This window comes from Argiope bruennichi, chromosome 8 (assembly GCF_947563725.1).
Source record: "Argiope bruennichi chromosome 8, qqArgBrue1.1, whole genome shotgun sequence".
In the NCBI taxonomy this organism is placed as follows: domain Eukaryota; kingdom Metazoa; phylum Arthropoda; class Arachnida; order Araneae; family Araneidae; genus Argiope; species Argiope bruennichi.
In genome coordinates this window covers 75,719,711-75,747,587 of record NC_079158.1, presented here as the reverse complement: position 1 = coordinate 75,747,587, position 27,877 = coordinate 75,719,711, and the positions used below count along the sequence as shown (strand labels likewise).

The 27,877-nt window shown below is 29.4% G+C and overlaps 1 protein-coding gene across 2 annotated transcripts in view; it reads left to right on the top strand.

Annotated features, from left to right (window-relative positions):
• Positions 1-27,877, top strand: part of LOC129980965 (kin of IRRE-like protein 1) — a 497,116-nt gene that overhangs the window by 354,178 nt on the left and 115,061 nt on the right. For both annotated transcript variants that reach the window (XM_056091509.1, XM_056091510.1), the window contains exon 7: positions 17,636-17,826. In XM_056091509.1, coding sequence (XP_055947484.1) covers positions 17,636-17,826 — 191 coding nt within the window. The remainder of the gene's footprint in view (positions 1-17,635; positions 17,827-27,877) is intronic.

Genomic DNA, 27,877 nt, shown 5'->3' with positions numbered 1-27,877 from the left:
CTCATTTGTTTAATTATTTTAGGACTGGAGAAATTCATAAAAATCTGTATTTTTAATTTTTCACAAAATACTTTCTTTAATTAAAACGACGTAAGATAAATATAATTTTCCAAATCATTTCGAGCTTTCACGTCAACTGGAAATTTATGCCAATTTGTAAGGCTATAGAAATTAATAACTGACCTTGTTTAGTTTGGAAAATCTGCATATTTAAATTGCACTGTTTTGTGTCAAACGTACAATTGTACTATTCTGTGTATTATTGTATATTGAGAGGTAAAAATAAATAAATAATGATTGTAAAAGGAATTGCTTGTATATAATATTGCTTTAATTTTATAATTCTTTTTGTAACTATGTTCATTTCTCATACTTGCGATTTCAATTAACATGCAGTTACGTTGAACCACCTAAACTGATTATTCCTATCTCGCTTCAATCAGAATGGTGCATATATTTGTCAGCTATTTTATTTCATCGGTATTCGCTAATTTTTATTATTACTTTGTTCCTTTTTTACCTCATTTATCAAAATAACTAGTCTTGGAATTTCTTAATACAATTATATAATTTGTAAACAATTCAATGGTAGAAAACATTTCCTGGAGCTTAAGGTTGCCAAATAACTTTTGAATTCCCAACACTTAAATCAAAGTATACAATTTAGAACTGGAAGTAAAAGAAAAAATATATTACAGGAAATTCTCTCTAAAATATATTTTATTCTTTTTTCAATTTCACTCTGATGTAGTGAAATCAATTATCCAAAGTGGCCATACTTAATGTTGCGCTAGGCGGTGCCTTCGTTTCCACCGGAGACTGGAAAAGGAGTAATAACCTGCTGGATCGAGAGGGGCGATTGCCATTGTTTTGTGAGAAACGATGTCACGCCCCGCTTTATGGCCGCCCTTGCTGCCGTTTTAATCAGCTAATTGGCCGAATAACGTCGCTGAATTTCACCTTTAACTTCGAATGGATATTCTTTTTGAAAGAAGAGCCGATATTTGTTGGGGCATGCTGTTGTTTTTAAGTTAATTGTAGATCCCTATTCGGAATGTCGTCTGACGGGATGTTTGAATTTAATTGTTTGAAATTTCGTTTTGTTCTTTCGGTTTATCTGTGACATTTATTTATATTTTAGTAATTATATTATTTATGTGTGTTTATTCTTTATTTTGTGAAATGTTAGATTTTGTTGAATTATTATTTTTGTTTTTGGCTTTTGTTGCTACTGCTAGAAATATTATAGAGCAAAGGTTATTGATACCAATCTTGAGAAAATTTTGTCTTGATATCGTTCTGTTCTTTCGTCATATCTATGACATTTATTCATGTTTTAATAATTATTTTATTTCTGTGTGTTTATTCTTTATTCTGTGATGTTAGGTTTTGTTGAATTATTTTTTATTTTTGGTTTTTGCTGCTATTGCCTGAAATATTGTAGGGCGAAGGCTTATAGATGCCAACTTAGAGAAAATTTTATCGTTATATCGTTCAGATTTCGGTTTATCTATGATATTTCTTTATTTAATTTAATTATTGTATTACTGTGTGTTTATCCTTTATTCTGAAATGTTGAATTTTCTTGAATTATTTTAACTTTTTTGATACTATTACCTGAAGGATTATAGGTTGAAGGCTCATAGATGCTAATCTTGAGTAAATTTTATCTTGGAAATTAAATTTTAGTGCATTTGTTTTCTAAAAGGTTTAAAATGATAATTGCGATGAAATAAGGGCCTGCTCTTGGCATCATTTGCCTTTGTTTCGACAACAACATTTTAATTGGTTTATTTATATTACACTAGTGGTCTTTGTAATTAAAAAAAAATCTTGATCAAGAATTTTTTGATACTTATTTCGATTTATTACTTCATTAAATGATAATTAAGCTAATTATAAAATAACTGCGATATCAATCATGCAATTAAGAACTTATTCTATTCATAGTATTTAATTCATTTAAAAACTGGTGTTAAGCTTCCTATGCAAAATTTCATCTGCAGAATGAATCCCTGTTTTGCTGCATAACAGACTTTATTCATTCCAATGATTAATTGTGAAAAACTGAGCTATAAAATTCCATTATAAGGCTTTCAGACAACAATATGAGAATGTAATCATTTAAATTGCCTTTCATTTTTATAATTAATATAATTTAGATTTTAAATGTTTTATAAGTTATCTACATTGGTAGCATAAATGTTTTAAAATCTGCTTCAAACATGAGGTATAATTAGGTACAAAAAATGGACCATCGAAGGTGACTAATAAAATAAAATTAAACGAACAATTCTTGTATTTTTAAATTTGTTTCAAGTACCTCAGAAACTGGTCTAACGATTTGGATTAAATTTTATATTTAGATAAGGTTATGCTTTTTAAGTTATCTATATATGTTTGTTTAATGAAAAAAAAAATGCTAACACACACACACGTACACACACACACACACACACACACACACACACACACACACACACACACACACACAGCTAACTATTATTCAACTTCTGCTGTGAAGTGAGGGAAGTGCAGTATAGTGGTTAGAGCAACATGAATGACGCGTGTGTTGTGTGCTCTCGGTTCGAATCGTGGTTTTTGCTTCATTTTTTTTATTTTTATTTATGTATTTATATTTTTAAAGTTTTTCTATATAGGTATCTTTTCTGAAAAAATGCGATTTTATAAAAAAAATATATATATATTTTATAACTAACTATTAGAGCCTTTTTCTATTTGCTCTTACGCTGACAATGTCATATAGTGCCAGCTCGGACCCCATTTCATCTGGATAAAACTGAGTGTAAGATAAAAAATATAATGAAAGAAAAATTATAAAATGAATACTGTGAATATAGCAGATTCTTTTGAATAACATATTAAACCAAGTGCAAACATGATATATTTTTTTAAATAAATGACCATTTTTTAATGTTTTTTTTTATTTAAACAGTTTATATATGGGTAAAATGTTCATATATAATCAGTATGTGATTCGTATCTTAATATTTTCTCCGAAAAAACACGATTTTGCAGAAAAAAAAAAGTGCCGAGTGAAACTTGGTCTTCCAGTTGCAACCGGCCATGGTCCTTTCCCTTATGTATTCAAACGATTTCATCTTAAAGGATTGAATCACTGTGACTGCTGTAAAGTAGGCTACCCACCTCATTATGCCACTAGCTGCACTCTCACCACATCTTTACATACCCAGCCACGACCACGAACGAATCTGGTAGATCAACGTTATAGGAAATAAGATGTCCAAAATCAAAATTTGAAATCTTTTGCGATTTCTGAAAGGCAACGAAGAATTGATATCCCCAGACCCAAAACCTGAATAAATTTTTATCTCGTTTCTCAATCAAGGCATTCTCCAAGAAATATTAACTTCATCAAAATTGCCTAACTCGTACTCCCCACCGATCACTTCCTTTGTCATCATTGTATTGTGTATAGTTATTATTTTGTGTAGTATATGTAAACTTTAACATTTTTTCTTCTTAATGAATCTTTTCACCTATATCCATTCAACCGACAGGAAATCCTAGAAATTCCAATTTTCGGGGATATTCTGTTGCGAAAAGAAATGATATTATGAAACGAATGTTACATAACGAAATATGATCTATTGAAGAAGATTTTCCCCAAGTTACTCTCACAGGTTTTAAACAAATTTAATCTTTTACTAGAAATATTTGAACATACAACATAGATTTAACGGAACTAAATTTACTTCACCAAAATACGCCTGGCAGGACCAAAATAGATTCCCATTAAGAATTTGCTGGGGAAAAATCTATTACAATGCTTGCGGAATACCATTAGGACCACCGGATTCGAATTTTTCTTGTCACACCTTACCGAGATTTCTAATTCACTTCCTATTCCAGCAGTGCTACTATTCCATCATTCAACTATTGCCTTACGGATCGTATTTACTTTCAAAGGAGAGCCTGAAATCCTTTCTTTGGAAAACGTCGTTTTTCGCGGGGCAAAAAAGAATAAAGGTGGCATAATAGAAGGGTCGAATGGGCTGCACTTTCCCAACTGTTTCTTCTGTCCATGGCTCTAAATGACTAATGGGTTTTGCTTTCCGAAATATCTTCTGTTGTAGATGTGTTTCTGCTAGTGCATTATTCTCTCGCCAAAAAAATGGGCAGAGAACTCTATTTTTCTTAGGGCTGGCTCTCAAAAAAAGAAACGCGATTTGCAGATATAACCCAGGTCCTGGCCATTGTTTTATTTCTTCTCTTCTCGCGTTTCGATTCACATTCTTTTATTCTCTGTATTCCTTTTTTTAAGGAAGTTTATTCAATTGATGTCACATGGAAGTTTTTTATCGACTACCGGTCAGAAATCTTTTATTTTTTTCCCTCCTCCCTTTTCTGATATTTTTTTTTCTTAAGAGAAAACATATGGCAAAGTGTTTTTCTCTAGAAAGAAATAAAGGGGTCGGCCAGTGCTTTCGTTTTATTATGTTTCTCTCCCTCCAATTTCAAAAACCTGTAAAGTAGTAGGTAAGATAGGTCCGTAGCTTTTTTTTTTTTTTTTTTTCTTCTTTAGAAGAATTTTTCATTCACTTTAGAGTAGATATTTGCGCTCATAAAGGAAAATTTTTAGTTTGAAAAAGTAAATTTTCACTTCCATTATTTGTTCCAGGCCGGTACGCTTTGTTTCAATTTCTCCAGGAGGAAGATTGTAAGTGAAATTGTCCAGAAACTTATTATTTGTAGCCGCTTTGAAAAACGAGCACTAAGTACAAGCTTTATTTTTTAACAGAAAGAATGGCCATTATATCTGTTCTTTAGAAATTCGTAATCGTTCTCTAAATAGAGTTAACTGTAGTTAATAATGATATGAGTATTTCTCTAGATTAGTACTTCAATTTTATAAACAAACAAACAAAAGCATTAAAGCAACATTAAATGTTTTCTGGTTTCAGCGTGCCCTGGATGCTTCTTACACCATCTTGAAGATATATATATATATTTAAAGTATTTCGAAATTTACTTTTTTTTAAAAAAATTTGCAGTTTGTGGTTATTGCTTCCACAATACTGGAAAATTATTAGTACAGAATTGTCCTCATGGCAATTGCAATGTCTCGGAGTTCCGCAGTGTAACAAAGTTGTCACGAGTAACTCCACATCATAATATGGAATAGCAATTATAATTTGCAAATTTAGGGAAAGATTAAAACTAATAGAAACTAGTTTAGACGAGCGCATAAAGCTCTAACGTCATGAAATTTGGTATAATTATTTAATTAATATTTTTATGATATAATTATTATTAAGAAATAGTAATATTTTCATTATTTATGGGGTGAGTAGAGAATTTTAATTGAATTACGTTACAGGTGCTTTTTTTATGGAAACTGATTTAGTTAAACTATTTTGTTTAGTTATTTTTTAAAGAAATCCAGAAATTTTCACGCGTGGAACTCATGGTAGCTATCTAAGACCGTAACAGAAATAATTTAGAAAAAAACTGAGTTGTCCCTTTGTTTCAAGTTTTTCTTTGTAAGTGTTTTGAAAAAAGATCATGGTACGTCGCTATGTTTATAGTGAACATTGATAGGATGCTTTGAGATAGGATAGGATTGTTATTGGAATAGGTAAGAAACACTAATTTTTGAAAAAAACTGTTCTACATGAGTTTTTTTTTTTTAGAAATATTTACGAAAAAATTTACAGAATAATTTGATTCAAATTTTTTTACGGATTCCGTAAGTCAGAATTTTTTTAATTACTCCCGAATTTTTAGCATCCAGTTTAAATATTGTTCCTGAACAGACTGTTTTTTATACGTATGGTTAGGTTTAGAAAATTACGTCTGATGACGTTGGCTTTTTATTTTAAGCGAGTTATTTATATTTGTAAGTAAAAGATCTCTTATTTTCTTTATTAAGTCACAGATTTTATGAAAGAATTATGTGAAATAAAGGGCAATAGACATAATATACAGACAATAGACATATGGTATTGTGCAATGTAAATAAAATGTATCAGATGACATTTTTTTTATTTAAGTTATACTGACATACATATCTTCGTATTCCGTGCCGACTTTTTTATATTATATTTCTAATTAAATTAACAAGCTTTTTAAAACTTTAAAAAGATGCTCATCATAGCATGAAAACCATACATTAACTGTGCAGTCGTATGAATTTCATAAATTGCCTACTCAGCAATTACTGTTTGCCAAACTTTACTTTTGAGTACGAAATAGTAAGAAAATATGAACTTTCATGGTAATGTCATTACATTTCAGAGATGTGACACTAATGGCACTTAATCAAACTATTAGCACCATTAATACTGTGCATTTCATCATAAATTATTTCGCTAATGCATTGTAACAAGCTTTTCTTACAACTTGATCTTTTATTTCAAACATTGTTATCCAGGTCTTTTGCGTATAAGTAGGTATACAAGAGTTAGAAAGGTTAGCTTCTTTCATGTTATTATTATTATGAGTGAAAAATCGTTGCATATTTTCGTTACTGTGCGTTTTGCATATTTATTTAATATATTAAATTAGGTTTAACTTCGTTTCATTGTATTAACATCCGTTTTGAAGTCGTATGACTATTTTAGAGTGCATTTTTGCATTGTGTGTGGAGAATGTTTTATTATTGATCATTTTATTTACAAGCACAGTTAAAAAAAAAAAAACCGAAAACCGTGAATCTTCGAAAATAAAAATCAAGACACGTAAATGCAATAATTTGCTAAACAATAAAGTAATAATGTTCTTTGAGTTACCAACCCGTAAAATCATGTCCCTGCTTTATTAGAATTATATTTGGAAAGAGAGATTTACAGAGATTCATAATAGAAGACTAGACAGTCACTCCTAGCTTGGCGATAGTTTTGCGACAAAAATAAAGGTTCTGGAAACTACAGGATTTATGGTTTTATCCTAACTATAAATTGAAATATAGAGATTCTTCTGGTTGTTTATATGTAGCATCACGTTCTTCGTTAAGCTAATTAAATATTTTGCAAGCTGGAAATTGTGACCAATAAGCTTTATTGCTATTATTTAATTAGCGATTTGCTATTTACTTGTGTTGTTAATGTCTCTGTGTACATTTGGCTATCTTATTACCTTTGCCATGTTTTCTGATACGTACACTGCAGAAACGTTTTTTATAACCAGGTTTGTTAACCATCTTTTACTACTATACACCGGGCGATTTCTGTAGCTACTTACCTTTTATTTTAATTACATCGTGAATAGTCCTACTGCAGCTTGAAAAAGACATGTTAATATAACGAAACAAAACAAAAAAACACCCAGTTTAATATCTAAAAGGCATAAGAAAATCAAACCTGCCACGATGTATTATTTATAATAAATAAATATATTCCATAGTATTATAACTATATAGTTATTTGGGCGAAATAAAACGTTAATCCACTTGTTACGAACAAAGTAAAATTCGCTTGTTTTATTTACTCCATGCTATGGCAGTAGCTATGTTTTCTAGTTTAATATATATGATGTATGCTGTGAAGTTGTGGCATTGCACAGAAATATGGATTCCTTTAATTGTTTGAAAAATTCTGCTTATAAATATTAATTAAAAACACCCAGACACTGAACAGCTAAATCAGCCACATTTTGTTTTTTGCTAAAGTGTTCACTATTTATTAGTTTGAAATGTATATAAAAAAAAAATCTACATTGGTATATTTACAAATGCTAGTAACTGTAAGTATTATGACAATATTCCATTTACCTAATAAGAGTGACTCAACTCGAATATAGTTTGCACCTTGCTATATATTCGAAATGGACAGCTGATCAAGCTTAAAAATTATTGAATTTTAGATTTTTAAAAGAAAAAGAAAAATATGGAAACTTTGGTTCAGTTATTTTGTACAGTGATAAAACGAATATTATAATCAAAAATTGGGTCATTTTTTATTTATATGCGTTATTAATGTTTTGAATATATTTGACAAAATAGAAGAATAAGAAACTTCGGTCCTCAATAATTCGATTTAAAAAGTTCCGTTTTAGATACATTTTTGATCTAAAAAGGAATTTTTGGAATTAGAAATGAAAATGTAGTTTGCAACACTGTTCTGTAATGTCAGATGACTCTTATAGGCTGAATGTCTTTTGAAAAATATGCACATAAACTAATATAAACTTAAAATCTTGTTCTTGATTTATTTTCTTTCATATTATCGAAGTCTTAGTTAGAAACTTTTTACTATTCTTTAATCAATTTAAAAAAGCGATCGTTGCAGATTTTAGCAAATGTGAGGGCCAGAAACAAAATGATTTTTTTATAGTAAAATAATTTTATATATATATAATGGATTGCATCATCTTATGAATGTAATGCAGACGATATCGCTTTATTAAAATATAAATAGAAGCTGAGAGATATTATATCCTACTTTTATGAGAAGTTAATTTAGAAACTAAGCTGATTTTTCCGCATATATTTCCAAATGTGTGTCAAATCAATGTGTGATATAAGAATACAACAATATTAAATTTAAAAAGTATAGGCAATAAGATCTGGGTATTAAATACAAAATGAAATACAGGTTCATTTATCACTGTCGTGAGGCAATTGAAGTCAATTGTTCAGACTTTTTAAATCGGAAAACATTCATCCTAATACAGAATTCGCATTTAATTTTTAAGGGAAAAAAAATGTGGACTGAGTTTAGAAATCAATGTATTTATCCTTTTCTCTTTTCAACTCGAGCATTCCTTTAAAAAAGCCATTTTTATTTAACGTTTTTAATTGCGCAACCTAATTTACCTCGATCTTTGTTAATTTCTCTCTACTAGAAAGCTGATTCAATTTTAGAAGACAACGCAAAAACAATTTAAAAATCAATACCTTTACCGTTCTTCCTGAATAAGCTACAATCATTGAATAAACAAAACAAAAATGTAACGAACTATTTCTTTTTTAACGTAACCTTATTAACGTTTTTAATTACACACCCTAATTTACCACAACCTCTGGTAATTTTCTCTTGCCAAGAACTCCAATCCATCCCCAGGACTGTCCTGTACTTTTTACTTCCTCTCTAAAATGCGCTCCATTTGGACTCAATTTCCTGCGGGGCCCCAAAAGTAGCTCCTGACAAATGAACGGTCGAGCAAATGAAATGTCTTTCCTCTCCTCCACAACGTCAACAAGGGGGACAAGGTAGAAATGAAAAGAAGGCCGCGGGGGTGGGGTCGAGATCGTAAGAAATGAGACCTGATTAATGACGGCCTTCCCTCCTTTTCTGCTTCCATTACTGTCAGCGGCTGTGATTAAGCATCCCCGGATGGCCGTTGACGTTCCAGTACACACCGGAAACCCCTTTTACCCGCAGATTGCCGGATTATCTGCAGGCACTCAGGCCTCTAAGTACACATTTTAAGCTCTGGATGTGATTATCCCCTGTGTTGATGCTCGTCAACCGTAACTGCAGGAGACACCATTTTAGTGTACAGACGTAGAGATGTTGATGGCAATGATGAAATGCTTTTACACATAAATAGTGCTATGTCTTTTATTTGACGGGGTCGCATTAAACTCTTAATTTGGATTTGGTGTGAAAGTTAACATAAGTTACTATCTCTCGACCTATTAATATTTCCGATTTAGCTCTCCATCTCGCGTTTAATCGTCTTTCCAGTCATTCATTTTGAGCTTCTAAGTAATTTTTTTGATGATGCATTTGTACGAAAAGTATTTTGTACTTCTTAAGCTGTTAATGATATCTTCCGAACTAATTGCATTAAAAATAAAGTTTTAACTTCAACTAATAATAATAATTTTAAAGAAACCAGTGGTTTAATCGTTTTCTATGAAACACTATACTTCATACAGGCTGAAAGCGGATACTTAAGAACATTTTGACCACTTAATATAATAATGGCGTGTGTCATTTTTGAATGTGTGCGATAAAGATGATGAAAGAGATTAGGGTCTAAAGTAAAAAGTTAAAATTAAAATATATAACTTTTATAAAAATAAATGGCATTTGGAAAAAGTTATAAAACGAAGTATTATTTTTGGGACTCTTAAATTCTTTGTGAATGCAAGATGGTTGGATATTAATTATAAAATAGAAGAATTATTATATGGTTAAACTTTGGTCAAAAGATGCATTTTCGAGGTTTCAATAATATATCTTGTTGATTTGGGTGTTTTTTACACTTGTATCAATATCGCTCTGACACTCAATATTTTACTTATATCTGAAAGTCATTGTAAAAAAGTTTCAAAGATACAGCCGGGGATATTATTGGTGTTAAGCTTATCTATTAAGCTCTTGTTAACTTGTAGTATTGTCGGGGGAAAATTGTAATTCACAGTAAAATAATTAAAGTTATTTTTATTTACTGTAATAGGCGCTACACATTAAATTATGATGAATAAATGGGAAATTTATGCTCTTAAAATTCGGTAATTAATTTTTTAACAATGTAATAATAATTTTTTTTATGTTTAAATGCATTTTTTTTTATCTGTTATTGAATTTTTCGATAACATTTTGAAGTTAACAATAGTAGATAATTTCGGTCACATTTATTGATATTATGTAAAATATTCTTCGTGCTACTTCAGAAAACGAATTAGCCGTTTTTGCAATCAATATGCAAGTTGAATTTAAAATAGTACGGCCAAAAAAAAAAAAAAAAAAAAAAAAAAGGACCGACACTCACATGCATGCGGAATAAAAACTGAATGAAAAATTATCTAACGGGGCGGAAATCATGGTCAAATAATGACGAAGAATTCCGGAAATGCTCTCACCTTTCCCTGTATCCCCCCTTAGCGAGGTAGAATCGTCGAAAATTGATAATCTGGGGATATTGAAACGAACAGTAAAATGCTGTCAGTGAAATCTTACCTACAACAGAAAATCTATCAAAATATTTTCTGAATTTCTTGCACTGAAAAAAAAAATCCTTTTTACTTGTAGATGCCAGATTATAAGTCAGCACTCGAGACTTTTAAGCACTCATTTTCAGATTCAGATTTGATAATCAATCTAACTAGAAGCGATAACTTTATATTTCTGAGGTTGTTGTAAGATTCTCCTGACTAGGATGGAAGAAATATTTGTCCAATGAAGTTGCGATTTTCGGTTCAGATCGATTTATTAAATTCTTAAGATTTTTTTGTTTTTTTTTAGCAAGTAAAGTAGAGTATGATTCAGAAATTAACTTCACATATTGTGGACCTCTAAGAAGAATCAATATTGTGATAAAATTGGCATTACATTTTAGAGAGCGTGCACAACATTTTTCAAATGTGTATCCGAAAACAGTTGCAGAATATATCAGTTCATATAAAATGATGACTAACATATTAATATATTTATCTCCTGTGCACAAAATCTATGTTAAATTATTTCATTTTGCACTTCAGATTTTTTTAAGCGTTGCTAGGTTTTTTTTTTTTTTTTTTTTTTTTTTTGAGATATAAAAGCAAATCCACAACATTCATGTTGTATTGTTCAATTCATGTGAAATGTTCAATACATTTACACAAACTCAACGCGATTTTGAACTGAGTCTTGGTCTCCTATACGCACATATACACACATAAAAAGTAGATGGAAATACAGACTTTAACACTCTTATGAAAAATAATTCGCTGTATTTAAATTAATTGATATATTTATATGACAGTTATTATAGAATATGACATCTTATATTGCTTTTGTTGTTTTTGAAAATAATTTTAACTTAAAAAAGTTGTTGATATGCAATAAGAAAATTTTGAATAAACGTAGATTAACTATATTATAGAAAATAAAAAAATATGACATCTATAAATTCTTGAAGAAGTTTCAAAGAGTATTAAAACTTTGCTGCTTTATGTCATATAAAAAATATCTAAGGAAATTCCCTATATGATTTATGTTGGAACTAATAAATTTCAAAATATCTTATTCTATTTTTATTTAGTGCTATATATCTGTTAAGGTAATGTTAATAACCTTGTTTTATGGCTTTTATTTTACTAGTTGTACTAATTTTTTATGTATTAGTCAAAAATTCTCATAAGAAAGAAACCTAAACCAGCAGAATAAGAAGTATGGTTTTATTTTTGTTATGAAGATTCTTAAAGAAATAGTTAGCTCTAGAAAACATATTGAAATGCATACTTTTCTATCTATTTTATCCGTATGAAACCCTTAAAAAATAATCCAGAACTCCTTCAATACAAAGTATTTGAAACATTCTCAAGAAATTAAAACTTCCCGCTCTTCCCTGTCTCTTGGGCAAAACCGCAACTTTAATTAATTTAGGAGCAAAATGCAAGAAATGTTAGAAAAAAGAAAAGAAAAATTAATTACTTTAGACATCGTAGAAAACAACTTTTTTTCAATGGAAGACCCTATGTTTTTTTAGTCTTTTTTGATTACATTTTTAATTTGTTAGTCTATTGCATTTTCGTTTCAAGTGTTATTTAAAGCTTTATTATATAAAACCTTCGTAGCCACATGTGATTTCTAATTAACTGAAATCCACCTCAAAAAGCTTTGCTTTTTTCGCGTACTGTTTATTTTTATGTTATGGAAAAAAGAAAAAAAAAATGACTAGATTAAAAGACTTGGTGGGGTTTTGTTTTATTCCAGGAATGTTTTTAGGGTTGACTATATAAGACCTTTGAAGTCAGAAAAATATATTTCTTTTTTGAATATTTTTTTTTTAATCAAAGTTTAGAAATAGTCTGCTTCCCATTCGTAGACGTTCAAACGCTTTAAAGTATGATGTATGCTAAAAAAAAAATTTCGCCTTCAAAGGAAAATGAATAGTATTATAAAGTTAATTAATTAATCTTTTTTTTTTCTTTTTCGCTTACGAAATGACTTTAAAATACCTTACGGAGTCCTAGAAGTTTAATCAAATAGCTTTCAACTGAATATTTTTGACGCCAATCAAAACTTCACTAGAAAGATTAACCTCTTCGTTAAACTTTCCTCCTTTATGTTATTACACAGAGCGACTCAAAACTAAAGCAAAAAGATGTCTGCAAAATGAAAGATATAACTAGACTAAGATAAGACAAGAAGCAAACAAGAATTATTCTAAACTTTTAGTCACAAATGTAATTTGAAAGTACTAGAGAGTGTTGTTATGAGAAAATGCTGTTGTAAGTGCAGCTGCAGAAAGCAAAGTTCCACATTCCGCTGGCTATTTGCGCGTTAAATATGGCGACATTGTAAAAACAACAACAACAATAACAGCAACAACAAAAAAATAAAAACAGTAGAAAGAGGATGTACTTGAGATAAACTTAAAGAAGAGGATGTAGTGTTTTCGATGAAGCTTGGATTTAAATGTGCGTTATTACGTTTCAGGGCCTTTCGGTCTTTTCGTTCCCCAACCCTCAAGAATCACTGCAAGATCCCTGATCACTTCTCACGTTCACCTACTGTTATAACTTTCTATTACATTAAAAGTAAAATGTTTATTAAAGTAAAACACTAAAGTATATGATAATTACTAAAAGTAAATCCTATAAAGGAATGTTCCTGTTGTAGGAGGAGATTTAATTTGTGCTCCCATGTGAACAAAAAAACTGGAGATTTTTTGATTGGTGCGAATAATTAGTGGTTTGCATGACCTGTAAAACTTCTGGTGGATTCCACTGTTTCTCAAAAGTGTGTGTGTGTTTTAAATCTTGCAAAATTTTGTATGTTTTCCATTGAATTCATTTATTTTTTCTTAGAAACGTGCCAAATGTTCAAACGCCGTTGATGGTTAATGCTTAATACCGATGTTCCCTGATTCCGGTTTAAACTTCTTATAAATAATTCCTTAACTGTTTTATCTACCCTAACTTTTTATTTTTAATGATTCCCGCTTAAAATCAAAACAAATACTTTTAACTTATTTGGTTCAAACTGTCTTAATCCCCACCTTGCCACAAAAGAAAAAAGAATTTAGATTTTCTGCCGTATAACATGTAGACAATTAAATTAAACAATTTAAATAAGTAGACAATACAAACTTGCGAGGCTGACCAAATGGCGATTAACAAATTTGGCTGAGATTTGGAATTCTCATATATAATATAATATGGATTTATCATCTCTGTATTATGGGATTTGATTGGCGCAGCATGGCCAGATATGGCTTTTGCGCCAGAAAACCTAAACAACCAAACCAAACCTCTGTATTATGGGTTGTCCTCAAGTACATATATCTTTGTTTGTTTTCGTACACCCAATTTGTCCTTTGATTTTCTAAACGCTGTTTTGAATAGTCTTTGGCAAATGAGTTATGTCATAAATCTGACTAATCTAAAAGACAACAGTCGCGTTCTTGGCCTTGAAAATTACTAACCATTTTTTAAAGATAGCTTCAGAGAAAATGACTATACATCTACAAGGGGTGTTCAGATGAAAAGATGCGAAACGTCGTAACAACGTAGTGTTAACATATTTGCATATGCCGCTATTGGAGAACGTAGCGAGACATCTAGGGATGCGATTGGAATCTCCGACGTAGATCGGAGCACGCGCAAGAGAGACCAAAGGCTCTTATAAAGAGTGCCGTCCAATTGATGTGGCACTCGATTCCTCTAGCACAGAAGAACCATTAACTCCGATGTGTACTGTGAAACACTCCGAAGACTACGCAGATCCATCAAGATCGAGGCTACTCACGGAGGGTGTGGTTCTGCTCCATGATAACGTGCGTCCACACGTCTCCAGGGTCACATACGCGGAACTGGGCAAGTTCAAGTGGGAGCAGCTCAGCCATCCGCCCTACAACTCGTACATGTCGCCCTGCGATTTTCATGTGTTTGATCCCCTAAAGAAACATTTGAAAGGGAAGCGCTTCAACTCGGACGGCGAACTCAAGGACGCTATGAAGGACTGGGTCATCACGGCTACATGAATTCTGGGAACAAGGAATCATTCGGCTCGTTAATCAATGGGATCGTTGCGCTCAGGCCTATGGTGTATACTTTGAATAAAGTCTTCATTTATAGTCATAGTGACGTTTCGTACCTTTTCATTTGAATATCCATTGTAGAAATGGAAAGAAATTTGAGTCCAATCATATAATATCATAACTCAATCTACCATATTTCATTTGAAAATGTTCTTGAAGAACTTCAACATTTCATCTGTTGTCTGCATTTATCCTCCTCGATGATTTCAGGGGATCAATGCATCAAATTCCGACTAGAACTTTTGAAAGTTAGAGAACTTCGGAAAAAATTAATTAAAGTATTAATTCTCTATCCATTTTTCTGAGTGTATTGAAGATGACATTTTCATGAGTCTGATAATTGTGTTTTTAAAAATTTGAAACTTAATAGCTATTCAAAAACTTAAAAACTGGAAAAATATAAATTTCGAATAAATTTCCTTCGGTAATTTTAAAAATGTATGCATGCTTTTCTTTCTAGAAATTTTCCATGAATACAACTATGGTGTGTTATGCAAAATTGGTATTTTTTTTTTATCATTTCTTTATAAAGGATATGAATTTAATCTGAATAAAATTTTGTAGAGATTTCTTTTGGAATTTTCGCTGACATCCAATAGAAAAATGTTAGAACTATTGGAAAACATTCAATCTTCATCCCGTGTCAACCGTTTACAAGAAAGATGACATGCAAACATCCACTATTTTTTCCAGGCAATTCATGTTTACCGAGGCTTTAGGAGTACTGTACTACTCTTAAATTAAGAAATTGCCAATGTCGAATTGAGGTCATATGATATCATTTGCACAATACGGAAAAATTTGATATTGATGTGAATTATTTTTGGTGAATTTAAATCATCAAAAGGAAATTTGTGATTTTTAAGTTGCATCTAAAATATTTTCTAGAAAATGTTGATTTTTAAGTTGCATCTAAAATATTTTCTAGAAAATGTTGATTTTTTTTTTTTGTCTATCTATTTATTATTTTTTAATTCTGTTTCTCATATGCTTTGTAATATAGAATTTTTCTTCCAGAAATTTCTGAAAAGTTTTTTTTTATTCGCAAAATTCTACCTATTTAAGGTTGAATTTTAATATTCATTATTATTTCGGTGTAGAATTAAATTGAATCTGCGCCTTTTCTGTTGATCCTGAAATAAATAGGAAATTGGAGCTTTGATATCATAATTTGAAGTATTTTGTGATAATGACATTAGTTATTTCAAATTTTTCTGTCAGAAATTTTACATATTTATTATTTAAAGTATTATCTTAAATTATAAAACATTTCTTCTGTTCTTTTATATATACATATAATATTAATAAATTCAATATATCTGCATTCTTATTTTTTTTTTTATAACCTCTTGAATTCCAGCTTAGCTGTAACTTCTGAGTTGTGCGGAGTTGTATCTTTCTCATGCTTCTCATGGTCTAATTTATGTATTTTCAACTGTCAAGAGGGAAATTGCAGAATCACTTAAAAATCATGCGATTAAAATGAATACTTGTTTAGCTCAATTGCGGTAAAATTGTTCTAAATAATCACTAATTTTTTCGTTCTTTTATATATATATATATATATATTCTGATTTCCATCATGTTTTGATTAGCGTTCCTGTTGAATTCTTGATCATTGATTTAACAAAAAAACTTTTAGAAACAGTTGAAAATTGAACAGTCTGGCTAATTATAAAAGAAGATGACTAAAAATTATGATTCAAAGAGAACTCCTCTTCTGCATATTTACCAGAATTGTAATCTTTCTCTCGTGTGTGTGTGTGTGTGTGTGTGTGTGTGTGTGTGTGTGTGTTTGCGTACGCATGCACGCAAGCAGAAGGCAGTTTCGAAGACAGTGAAAAGACTTTCGATTTTTTAACTTTGTTTTATTTCCGTCCCGAAAGCAATGATTTATTGCAGAAGCGGCAAGCACAACACAGAACGACGCAACACGAAATGAGGAAAAAGCTAATGAAAATGTTATCCTTGTGAATATATACAGCGAGATTTTAATAGAGATTTCTAACACGTGTCAATCACAAGTAATTGAATCTTAGAGATCTTTAGAAGAATTGGTGCAATATTTTATCCCTTCAATCGGAGTGTGGGAACCTCTGACTAAAGCATTTTCACAGAGCTTTTGTAGCATTAATTAAATAGAAAAAGTGAAATGGGATCAGGAAATAAGAGAATATTTTAGAATGAACTTAATATGGGCTAATTTAAGACAAAAATTTGGAAATTAATTAAGTTTAAATTAGATTTAAAAATATAATTACATATAATATACTGCCGTGAAAAACAAAATAAGAAGAGAATGTCAAAATTCTCCGGTGAACGTCGACATTCTCATCCGGTGAATATTTTCATTTACAATGGCGATTAGGTGAATGCTGACATTCACTGAGGGATGGCGACAATTGCCAACAGTCAGTCTTCCACACTAAATAATTTCAATTTTTCTCCCTTTTAGAGGTAAAACTATCTTTTTTACTGCATTATAATTGTACTCCATTGGAAAATATTTTTTTACGTCACTGTTCATTTCTAAACTGATCAGCCGCTACTGGCTACTTATATTAACTTATAAATAATGAGTCACTCAAGCGTCTGTTTAATGTATATAAGTTTTATTACATAAGATGGTAAATTTTGTTAATTGCTCATTTTTTTTTTTTTTTTTTTCTTCTTTTAGGAGCCCCGCAAGTTTTAACAGATACTGCCCGGACGAAGAAACGGGTTGTCGTGGAAAAAGACGAAGATGCCATCATTCCCGTGTACTTCTGCTCCGATCCCATTCCTCAAAGAACATTCTGGGAGTGGGGAAGTATCAAACTTGAAACTGGAAATAAGCACATACGATACATTGCAGAAAGACTGCATAAAGTAAGTTTATATATTTCACATATTATTTTTTTCTGAGCAAGTAATCTGATTTAACTGTTGGTTCTCTAAGCTAAAATTCGTTATGCCTTCCCTACATATCTATATATCAGAGACGAAACTTTTTTTAGTTGTTTGTTTGAAATTTGACCTCTTCCCTTTTTCTAGTTGAATCAAAAGTTAAATAAAAATTTGTAACCTGGTGTATATATATAATGATATTTTAATATCTAATTTAATCCAAATTAATTTCCTAAATTTTTGTCTGATTCGGCCCATATCGGGGTCATTCTAAAGTGTTCTCTTGTTTCCTGATCCCATTACACGTATGAAGTTTTGTAAAAATAATGCGCCATCAGTTCCATGTGGCAAGCGAAAATGATTCCTTCGTTGCCCTTGACAAAGGTCAACACGTGTATTCAATCGCCATGTGGCCGGAAATCCCGTGTTATATAAGACGATTGATCATTTGCTTCGTTCCTATCTGACTTCTGCTTTTGTGCCGCGCTGTGGTGGGCGTGCTTTGTCCGCGTCTCTACTTGTAAATAATTATGCTTTCCCGAAATGGATATTAAAATTTATTTAAAAATGTAACATGTATTTTTAATGTCTTCGAACCTGCTTTCTACTTTTCAGGAATATGCTTATATATAGTGTCTATTCTCAACACCTGCTCCTAGATGATAATTTGAAATGGAATATTCAGATAGTTCCCGATATTTTCGAACTTGGAGGCTATCTTTCAAATCAAAGCAGGATCACAACAGTATAGCAGGATTGCTATTGTGATTTTTAGAATAAACGGGTATAATGCAGGATCACAATAATAACATAGCAAGGTTGTTATCGGAATTACGTGCTTATCCACACACAAAATACCTTGACTGCTATCAAGAGGAGTGTAGCAGGCTTGCTCTTCTCTCCTCGTCAGACATTGGACATCTGGATGGAGCCGCACTGCATTTACTGGCCGTTAGGCTTACAGCACTGGTTTTTGCTTTCTTCGGAGCCGTTAGGATTATGCCAAAGGTTGGGCGCCATTTGTAGTGAAGGGGGACTCATGATGTTGTGCAGCTGAAAACACAGGCTTTTGGAAATCATATTTTATTGAGATTTCTTCTGGATTCCACATCACAAGACACACAGAACATCAAATTACGCATACATACTTAACATGGAAGAATAAAATGTCACATAGTTTCAAGTTGGCTAGCGTATTATCACAGAGTAGTATGTCTTACTTACTAACTGAAAGGCATTATGGGAACTATCTAAATACTCCATCTGTAAGTGCCATCTAGGGACAGGTGTGGAGAATAGATACTATATATATATATATATATATATATATATATATATAATATACACTTCCGGTTGCAAATTTAATTTAATTTAAAGGGAGGTAATAAAATCTATTTAAATATTTCAAGTGAATAAAATCGCTTATTCTTAGAATTGTCCAATGTTCGCATTATACAGAAGTATTGAATTTATGAATGAAGAATTGATTATATTCAGTCAATCAAAGAAGTATTGGTTGTTATTTATTTCTGATTTTCTCTTTCTCTCTCTCTTTTTTTGGGGTTGTTATTTGAGTACTTTCAAGAAATGGAATGCGTTACTCTCAGAATTGTGTATTTTCAGAATTAATGCATAAAACAATATGAAAATGCATCGCTTAAAATCCAATTTTTTTTAGTGGTCTTAGTGAGTTAGTTTTAAATATAAGACAAAGATTGCAATGCTTTTACTTAGTACATTACGTCTTTAATATTGAATTCCCTGGCAGCCAAATTAACTGGTAAAATACTGTGCCTTCCATAAAAACACATTCTTTCATTTATATTCCAAGAAGAAAAAATTTACATGAAATGTGTACTTTCTCTATCAATAGATTTTTTTTTATGAATAAACTGAGACATATTCAATAAATAGGAATTATTTATTTTATAGATTTTTGTATATAAAAAAATACAAACGACAATTTCACAGCCAAAGAATTTACATAAATAGCATCGAATCGAATAAAAACATCTAAATTGTTTGAGAAAACTCCATGGAAACCAAATCATCGACAAGAATTCAATTGGTTTACGAATGTGCAAACACATCTCTTTCCAAAAAACGAAGAGCTTTTTAAAAAGGACTTTTAAACAGAAGCACTTTTTGTTCCACTGAATTCAACATGCCGATATAAATTTAATCAGGGGATGATAAAATACAAACCATTCCAACAGAAATTTGAATTAAAAAATGACAGGCATGCCTTTCTTTTATTTTCTCTGCAATATTCGATATCTTTGTAAGCAATAGAATAAGCAGAAAGCATATGTATTCACAAATGAAATCCAATTTTGATGTAAAAATCATAATATTCAAGAGTATTCATTAATGGGAAAGAATGTTGTTTACTTTTTCTATAATTGAATTTCTTTTCAATAATGTAATATTTTATATGTAAAAAGAAGATTTGAATTGTAACATCATGAATATAATATATATATTTTTTAAGTGAAAAGATGTATTAAGACTCAATAAAAGTCCCTAAAAATGTTTCGCACAACATATTTTCAGATTATAAAATAACACTACAGAAAATAAATAAAAAATATTGGTAAAAATATAAAAAGAACGAAAAGGAATTAAATAATGGACCATGTTTAGGTTTTATGTTTTTTTGAAAATAAAGGATTATTTTTTTTTAATAATGAATATTGTTTGGCTAGTTAGACACGATTATTTCATTCTCAACTGAAATTTTAAAGCGAAATTCTAGCTATGCCACATTTTTGTGGCAGCGTTTTATCAGTCATTAAACTGCATTAAACCAAATTCACAACATTTTCACATTTGTTTTCACATTAAACCAATTTCACAACATTTTTTTCTAATTTGCTTCTTCTGCAAGAATGAGCTCATGAATGAGTCTATAATGAATTATTTTATGGATATCATTCCGGTGTATGTACAGTGAGAAGTCCAATAAGCCTAAAAACGGATAGGGCTCTTTAGTATACAAGAAATTACGAAACATAGGTAATAAAACTCGATTGAAGCATACACAAGTACAGCATTTTCAATAATTAACAATACACATGCACATAGCAAAGCATTATTAAGCTGCAATTACAGTACAAAAGCGCACACATTTCAATTATAGAGCTTGTTCAGTAATGAACAAAGAGAGAAGCCACGCTCTTGTGAGTCCTTTCGCTTATATAGTCTTCGCGATAAAACGTAGAATTTTCTAAAAGTTTATGTGGATTTTGTGTCCTATATCAAGTATCGGCATAATTCTTATATATTTGAGAACATCCAGTTTTATCGCTGAGACTGTGTTTTATTGATCTAATTCATTCAACATTCATTAAGAGTATCTGTAAAAATCCCGTCTTTATTTTGAGATTAATGGCGCATGAATATTTTTTACCGATTTGTAACAATATGGAATCGATTAAAAGTTGAATTAAAATTCGATGAGTAACATTCAGCCATAATTTTTACTTAATGATAAGTTTTTGAAATTTTCAATCAAATTTGCACAGTATTGTGCTTTTTTCTATACCCAAAATAAATATCCTTGAAAATTAATATTGACAAATCACTTGTAATTTACTTTTAGGATTTTCTTTTTTATATTTAAACTTTTGTCAAAGATGTTCTGAGAGAACAGCGAGATTGATCCCCAATAAAAACTCGGGTAGAGGGTGAAAACTACATTGACAATTAGGGGGGGAAAAAAAGTTGAAGAAGTAGTTTTGTACGATCGTCTCTGTAAATAAAAAAGAATCCAAGAATAAACCTACTGAAGCTAATTAAAAATTACGAGTATATCAAAAATCACTTGAAAATATACACAATATTTAATTTATTTACAACTGTGGTACATTTGTTTTGAAGTATATTTTTCATTACTATTATTCTTTAAATTATTTATTTTCTAAAAAAATGTTGTTTTTTTTATTCTGTATTTTCAAAATTCAAAAATATTTGTTGAATTTGCGAAGAAAAAAAGGCCACGAAGGGTTATAGGGGGGGATAGGCAGTTCAAAACACTAATCGAATTGTTGCAAATATTATCAAGATGCCTAATGTTTCCAACAAAATTTTCTAATAATTTTTACTACTACAAATCTTTTGTATCTGAAAAAAGTTTTTACTTACTAAGAATATATCCCTACTTTTATGGGAGGAATTGGCATAAAAAATAATTTCCTATTAAATTATTATCTTTAAATTTACTTAAAATTCTTGTATTTATACTTTACTAGAGAAAAGTATAAATGGAATTCTAAATAAATGCTGTAGCCTTTATTCAATTTACTTAGAATCCTAAGAATGACTTTAAATTTCGGATATTAACCATAATCTTTATGCTTACTGAATAAGGCGTATACACTGCATTTCATTGCCGGAATTCAACTTGCTTTAATTAATTAGAATATTAAGAATTTCTCCCTTACTTAATAGGAAGAATTGGCATAAAAATAAATTATTTTTTAATTATTATCTTTTAATGTATGTAAAATCCCTATATTCCTGCTTTGCTTTGAGAGAAGCATAAAAGGAATTCTAAATAAATGCCACAGCCTTGAATCAATTTACTCAGAATCCTAATGCCTTTACATTTCGGATACTAGTCATAATCTTTGTGTCACACAGAATGAGGCTCATGCACTGCATTTCAATGCCGGAATTTCGCTTGCTTAGCAAATATACAAAGGGAGTTTTGATACATTTACTCACTTTAAACAAAGAGATAGCCTTTCAAGTTCCATTCAACTGAAAGGTAGAATTTCAGTTTGTAATGTCTTAGTTCCTAAATTTCAAAGGAATGATAAATCTCTTTCCCTCTTTTCTAAATGAATTAAGTTTGTCGAAACTAAATATATTAGATCCCCTCCGATTAAAGTCAATTTGCTGATGTTTGACTATTTCAATTTATGCTTTCAAAATGAAGTCAAAAGATATTGTCATATTTATAATTGATTGGTTATAATTTGCTGTTTCATCAGATAAGTTATTAAAAAGAGAAATAGTTGAAAATAAATTTAATTATCTGAACTTGTAATTGATTTAGAAAATGTATTGAAATTCGAGAGATCAGTTTAATTTCAATCATGTTATTGAAATCTGGTGTAGCTTGCAGTTTATGGTATTATATTAATGAAATAAGTGTTTATTTTAAATGCAAAGGAGTTAGTATGAAGAATTAAATTTGGTTTTAATGCTTTCAGCAATTACTTTTATAAAATTTTGATTTTTATAATAATTTTTTATTTTTGATGCATTTTTTAAATTTTAAGGGTTTTTTTTTTTTTTTTTTTTTTTTTTTGTCGCAAGAATTATGGTTTTGACTATGCTACAATAAAACACGGTTAAAATCATATCAGTATAAAAGTTAAAGCGAGTAATGTACAAGAGTACTAAAAAATGCAAAAAATATTTAAATTAGTACAATTTTTTGAATTATTTATAATAATGTTATCACATTTAAAGTAAACATAGAAAAAGTATTATAAATAGACAATTTTTTAATTATTTATAATAATTTTTCCATATTTACTTCAAAAGTTATAACGATGCTTATGTTTCTATCCTTTACATAATAACAAAGCAAAAAAGTTGATATTCCATCAGTAAATAACAGAATTATATTTTAAATGTTTTTCTTAGTTTTTATTAAAACGTATTTAGAATTCCATTGTATAGATTTTAGAGACTGCATCAGACGACTTTTTCTTTATGCCAATATATTGTTATTTAACTTTTAGAAGTGGCAATGTAAAGGAAAACACAACATTTTAAAATAATATGCAGACGACAAAGATTTTCATTTTTCATCGTTCGTGTTTTAAAATATGGAATACATAGTGAATCATTTACACTTAAACATCTAAGCAAAAAAAAAAAAAAAAAAAAAAAAAAACCAATATATAGGAGCGGAAAGTTCAGCTAAGGTTTAAAAAAAAACTGCAGATACGGAACATTTTCAGAAAGCGTTATTATATAAGGGCAGATTCTGGTAAATACTTTCTATTAACCAGTTGAAGTCATAAAATTCAGAAAAGTAAACAGAAAGAAAGAGAAATATAATGATACAGAGCGAGAGAGATAAACACAAACAAAACATTTTTTGGTGGATATTAATTTTTTTAAACATTATAATATTTTTATGCGTACATCCTCTCGATAAATTATGTCCTGAGGTATAACTATCCAATTCAACTAAAATAAATAATAGCGAAATAATGCTTTTAAAAAAGTGTCTGGATATAGATGCTGGTAGCGAGATAGACACCGTAAATATGGTATAAAGTTCATATTATCAGTAACGGCTTTAATTCCGTATAAAATATAAATTGGCAGAATTTTTTTAGTGGCTATGGCTGGGGAAATTATTCTTTTATTTCCAATTATTTTAAATATGTGGATGATGGACAAACAGCTGGTGGCTGAAAGCAGCTATATTTTAAATATATTCCATAATAATAATTGTTGTTTTAGTTACTGGATATATAACCATGCACTTTATGTAGATATTAAACGTTTATCATTTTCGTTGATATTATGAATGTTTTGTGCTGACATGTCTAACACTATAAATATTAATGTATAAAAATTATGACTAACTTTTATGAAACTCCAATTCTACTCCTTTTATTACTTTTTTATATACTCAGAATAAAGTTATTACAATAATAGTGTCTACATTTAATTTATTCTTCGAGGAAATGTTTTACTTTAATTTACTAGTTATAGTTATATAGTACACTGTTATGGTAGTAAAAAAAAAAAAAAAAAATCAATTTCCGTTTAAATATATTTATCAGCAATTCCATGGAATCGTTAATTCATACATAAATTAAAGTTAACGTTTCACTAAATATCCTATTTGCAGTAGATTTACAACAAAAATACTTTAATTTTGAATTTTCAAAATAGAAAGAAGTAATTTCTTAGATAAGGTAAAATTACTTTTAAAAGTCGTTTTTATTTGAAATTATTGACAAAAAGACACAGATGATTGCTCATTAGATTTATTAAATACAAAATCATTCGAATTATTCTGAACAGAAAAGAAATTTGCCATAGAAAGTAAATGCATTGGTGCTTTATCCTCTTTTCAGTTTGGTTACGGTTCTCCAAAAGAAAAGACTTGTTATTAATCCAAAAGTTACTGCAATAAAAATGAACAAGGCATTCTAGAAAAACAAAACAATATCATAGTTATATTTATTACTTCGTTTTTGCATTTTAGGAATGAGACGGAACTCAAAAGCCAAACGATACAAAAGGAAGAATTTCTTCTTTTATGTCATGGAATAGAAAATGATTTTCCTTGATTAAAAACTAAATGCCGAGTTATTCAAAAAAGAAAGCAATTAAGCCGAATAGAAAAAAATTTAGCTTTTGTGTATCTTTCAGTATTTCAGTGGAAAAAGGAGTAAATAAGTAAGATTTTTTTGTAGAAAAATAATGAATATATATTTCGGATTTTCCACGTTGAATTTTTATTTGAATGAATGATTCTTGCTGTTAGTATAAATTAAAGCAGCCATAAGTCCCTTAGGGAATATGTGAAAATTTAAACATGTGAAAGTTCTTGAGAATCGAAAAAAATTTTGGTTTATTATTTGTGCTGATATTTTTTTCTGTGCGTGTGCGTGCTTTTTGTCGATTTGGTGCGAAAATAATTGGTCTAGTTAGTTTCTGCTGTCCTTCGTCTTTTTTTTTTTTTTTAACTATTCTATAATCCTACAACAGATTACTTGAAACTAAATGTAAGATACCCTTATTTTACGTGATATATACGAAGATCTAATAAAATTTAAGAAAATCGAACATACATATTCATACATATATTTATTTTTCGCCTTACTATATTTATCAGCTTTTAACTAATCATTAAAATCAGGATTTAACATTGTCGAAGAAGGTTTAATATATGATGTAGATTTCTTGAATGTATATGATGGATATTTTCAGAAGACTATATGTTACTACCCAGCTTACAATATAATAGTAAAATATAGTTTCAAAATTTGAAAATAAATATTTTGTATCAAGAACCTCGAACAGGTGGAATTTCTCTCATAGAAAATCATTGCAAGATTCTTATTTTTAATATTGCAAAGCAGAATAAGAAGATAAATTAATTTTTCGGTATATTTTTCATAAAGAATCTTTCAAATTATAAATTTTTAAACACTTTTTTTTTTTAATTTGACTTATTTTATATTTTTAAAAATGAAATTTTGTAATTATTTTTTTCATTCATTTGCCGATGTGTTGAATTGATGTGCATTTACGTGTTAGGGTTAAATAATTATTCTTTTAATATTACCAGAAACTATTCATCAGTGAATTGCTAATTTCATTACATTTTAATTCCGTACCTCTATAGTCGCCTAGTAGTCATTTTGAAAAAATTGCTTTCAAAAATAACAAATTGGAAATAATTAAAATAAAAAGAAATCTACTAATTATGTTAGTAATGAAAGTGGATTTTAAAAAAACTATTTTTAATTTATTTTTCTGCTTATTAAATTCTTCGAATTTTTTGTCTCACTTTACTTCTCGAAATATCTTCTTTTGAATTTTCTAATGGTTATGTTTACTAAAAATTTTATTCTGCATGTGTAGCCTGCTATATTAATGTGACAACTTTTTTCTAAAATTTTTAAATACCTACATTTTACCTGCAGTACTTGTGAAAGCGTAGCAATGAATTTGTATACAGACAGGTTTTTTTTAAAAAAACATCACTTGCATTTGCTTGTCTTAGAAATACCAGATCAAAATAAATTTTAATTCCTTACTTGTGGCGCCACCTGGTCAATCTGAGAAGATTAATTTCCGGAATGAAAAATTATCAAAATGAAAAGATTCCACTAGTTAGCTTACAAATAAAAGTGCATTTTTGAAAACTGATTTTAATTGTATTTTTATATGGTTTATATATTTTTTTATTTTTTTAAAATTAAGTTATTTGAATAATTATCAAGTTAATTGAATAATAGTACTCTGAAATTATTACATTTATTTTAATAATATATTAAGTTATTTGGATTATATTTTTGCAACGATAACGATATAACAATTCGTCTTTCTACATTGAGTGGTTTCTAAAAGTAAAAAATGTTTATTAAACCTTGAAGAGAAATGAAAAAAAAAAAATATTATAAATAAAACGAAATAACACAAATAAAAAGCCAGAAGTCAAATTTTATGAGAAAACGGGAAAGAAAAGAATTTAGTCAGGTGCGAAGCTGAAGCTGCGAAATTGCGAGTTCTGTCCTCACTAAAATCAAAGGAAGAAAACGTTGCTTTTCTGCTATCGATGTGTTTCCTTAGGTATGCGTATTAAGTGCTATTTGATGTGCAACCCCATGTCCTGCTTCCTTTTTGTTGATTCATTTTGTATCTTCTTTTTTTTTTTTTTTTTTTTTTTTTTTTACTGTTTTTTTAATGAAACTGTTAGTGTTTGATTTTTTTTCTCCCCATTTTTATTAAACAATCTTCGATTTCTTCATGTGGAAAAGTAGTCAAAATAAGATTTAAATTATTGCAGATTAAATTTAAATTATTTTAATTTTTACAGACGAGATGCTATTAATACAATTGCACACATCTGATTGGAATAATTACATTGTTTGAATTATTCTTAAGTTACTTGATTCTTTTTTAAAAGTTTATTTTCCTAGTCTATTTATTTATTTTATATTAATTAAATTAAGCGTTCTAAATATTTATAATTAAATTAATTTGATCATTTACATTTATTTTTGTTATATATTCTTAAAATTAAATAAGTTTATGTTGCTATGTCTTATTTACTTACGATTTTCTACCGCTCAATTTATTTCCTACTTTGAGCTCAAAGGAAATGACTATTCAATTCTTTTCTTCTTTCAAAAGAAATTTAACTCTATTTCGCTTACAAAATCTCCATCAGAAAATGCTGAGTTACTTTTCATTTTCCTTAAGGGACTTAAATAAATAAATAAAAAATGTTGAGGCTCGTAATATTGCGAGAGAAAAGAAGGTTGAG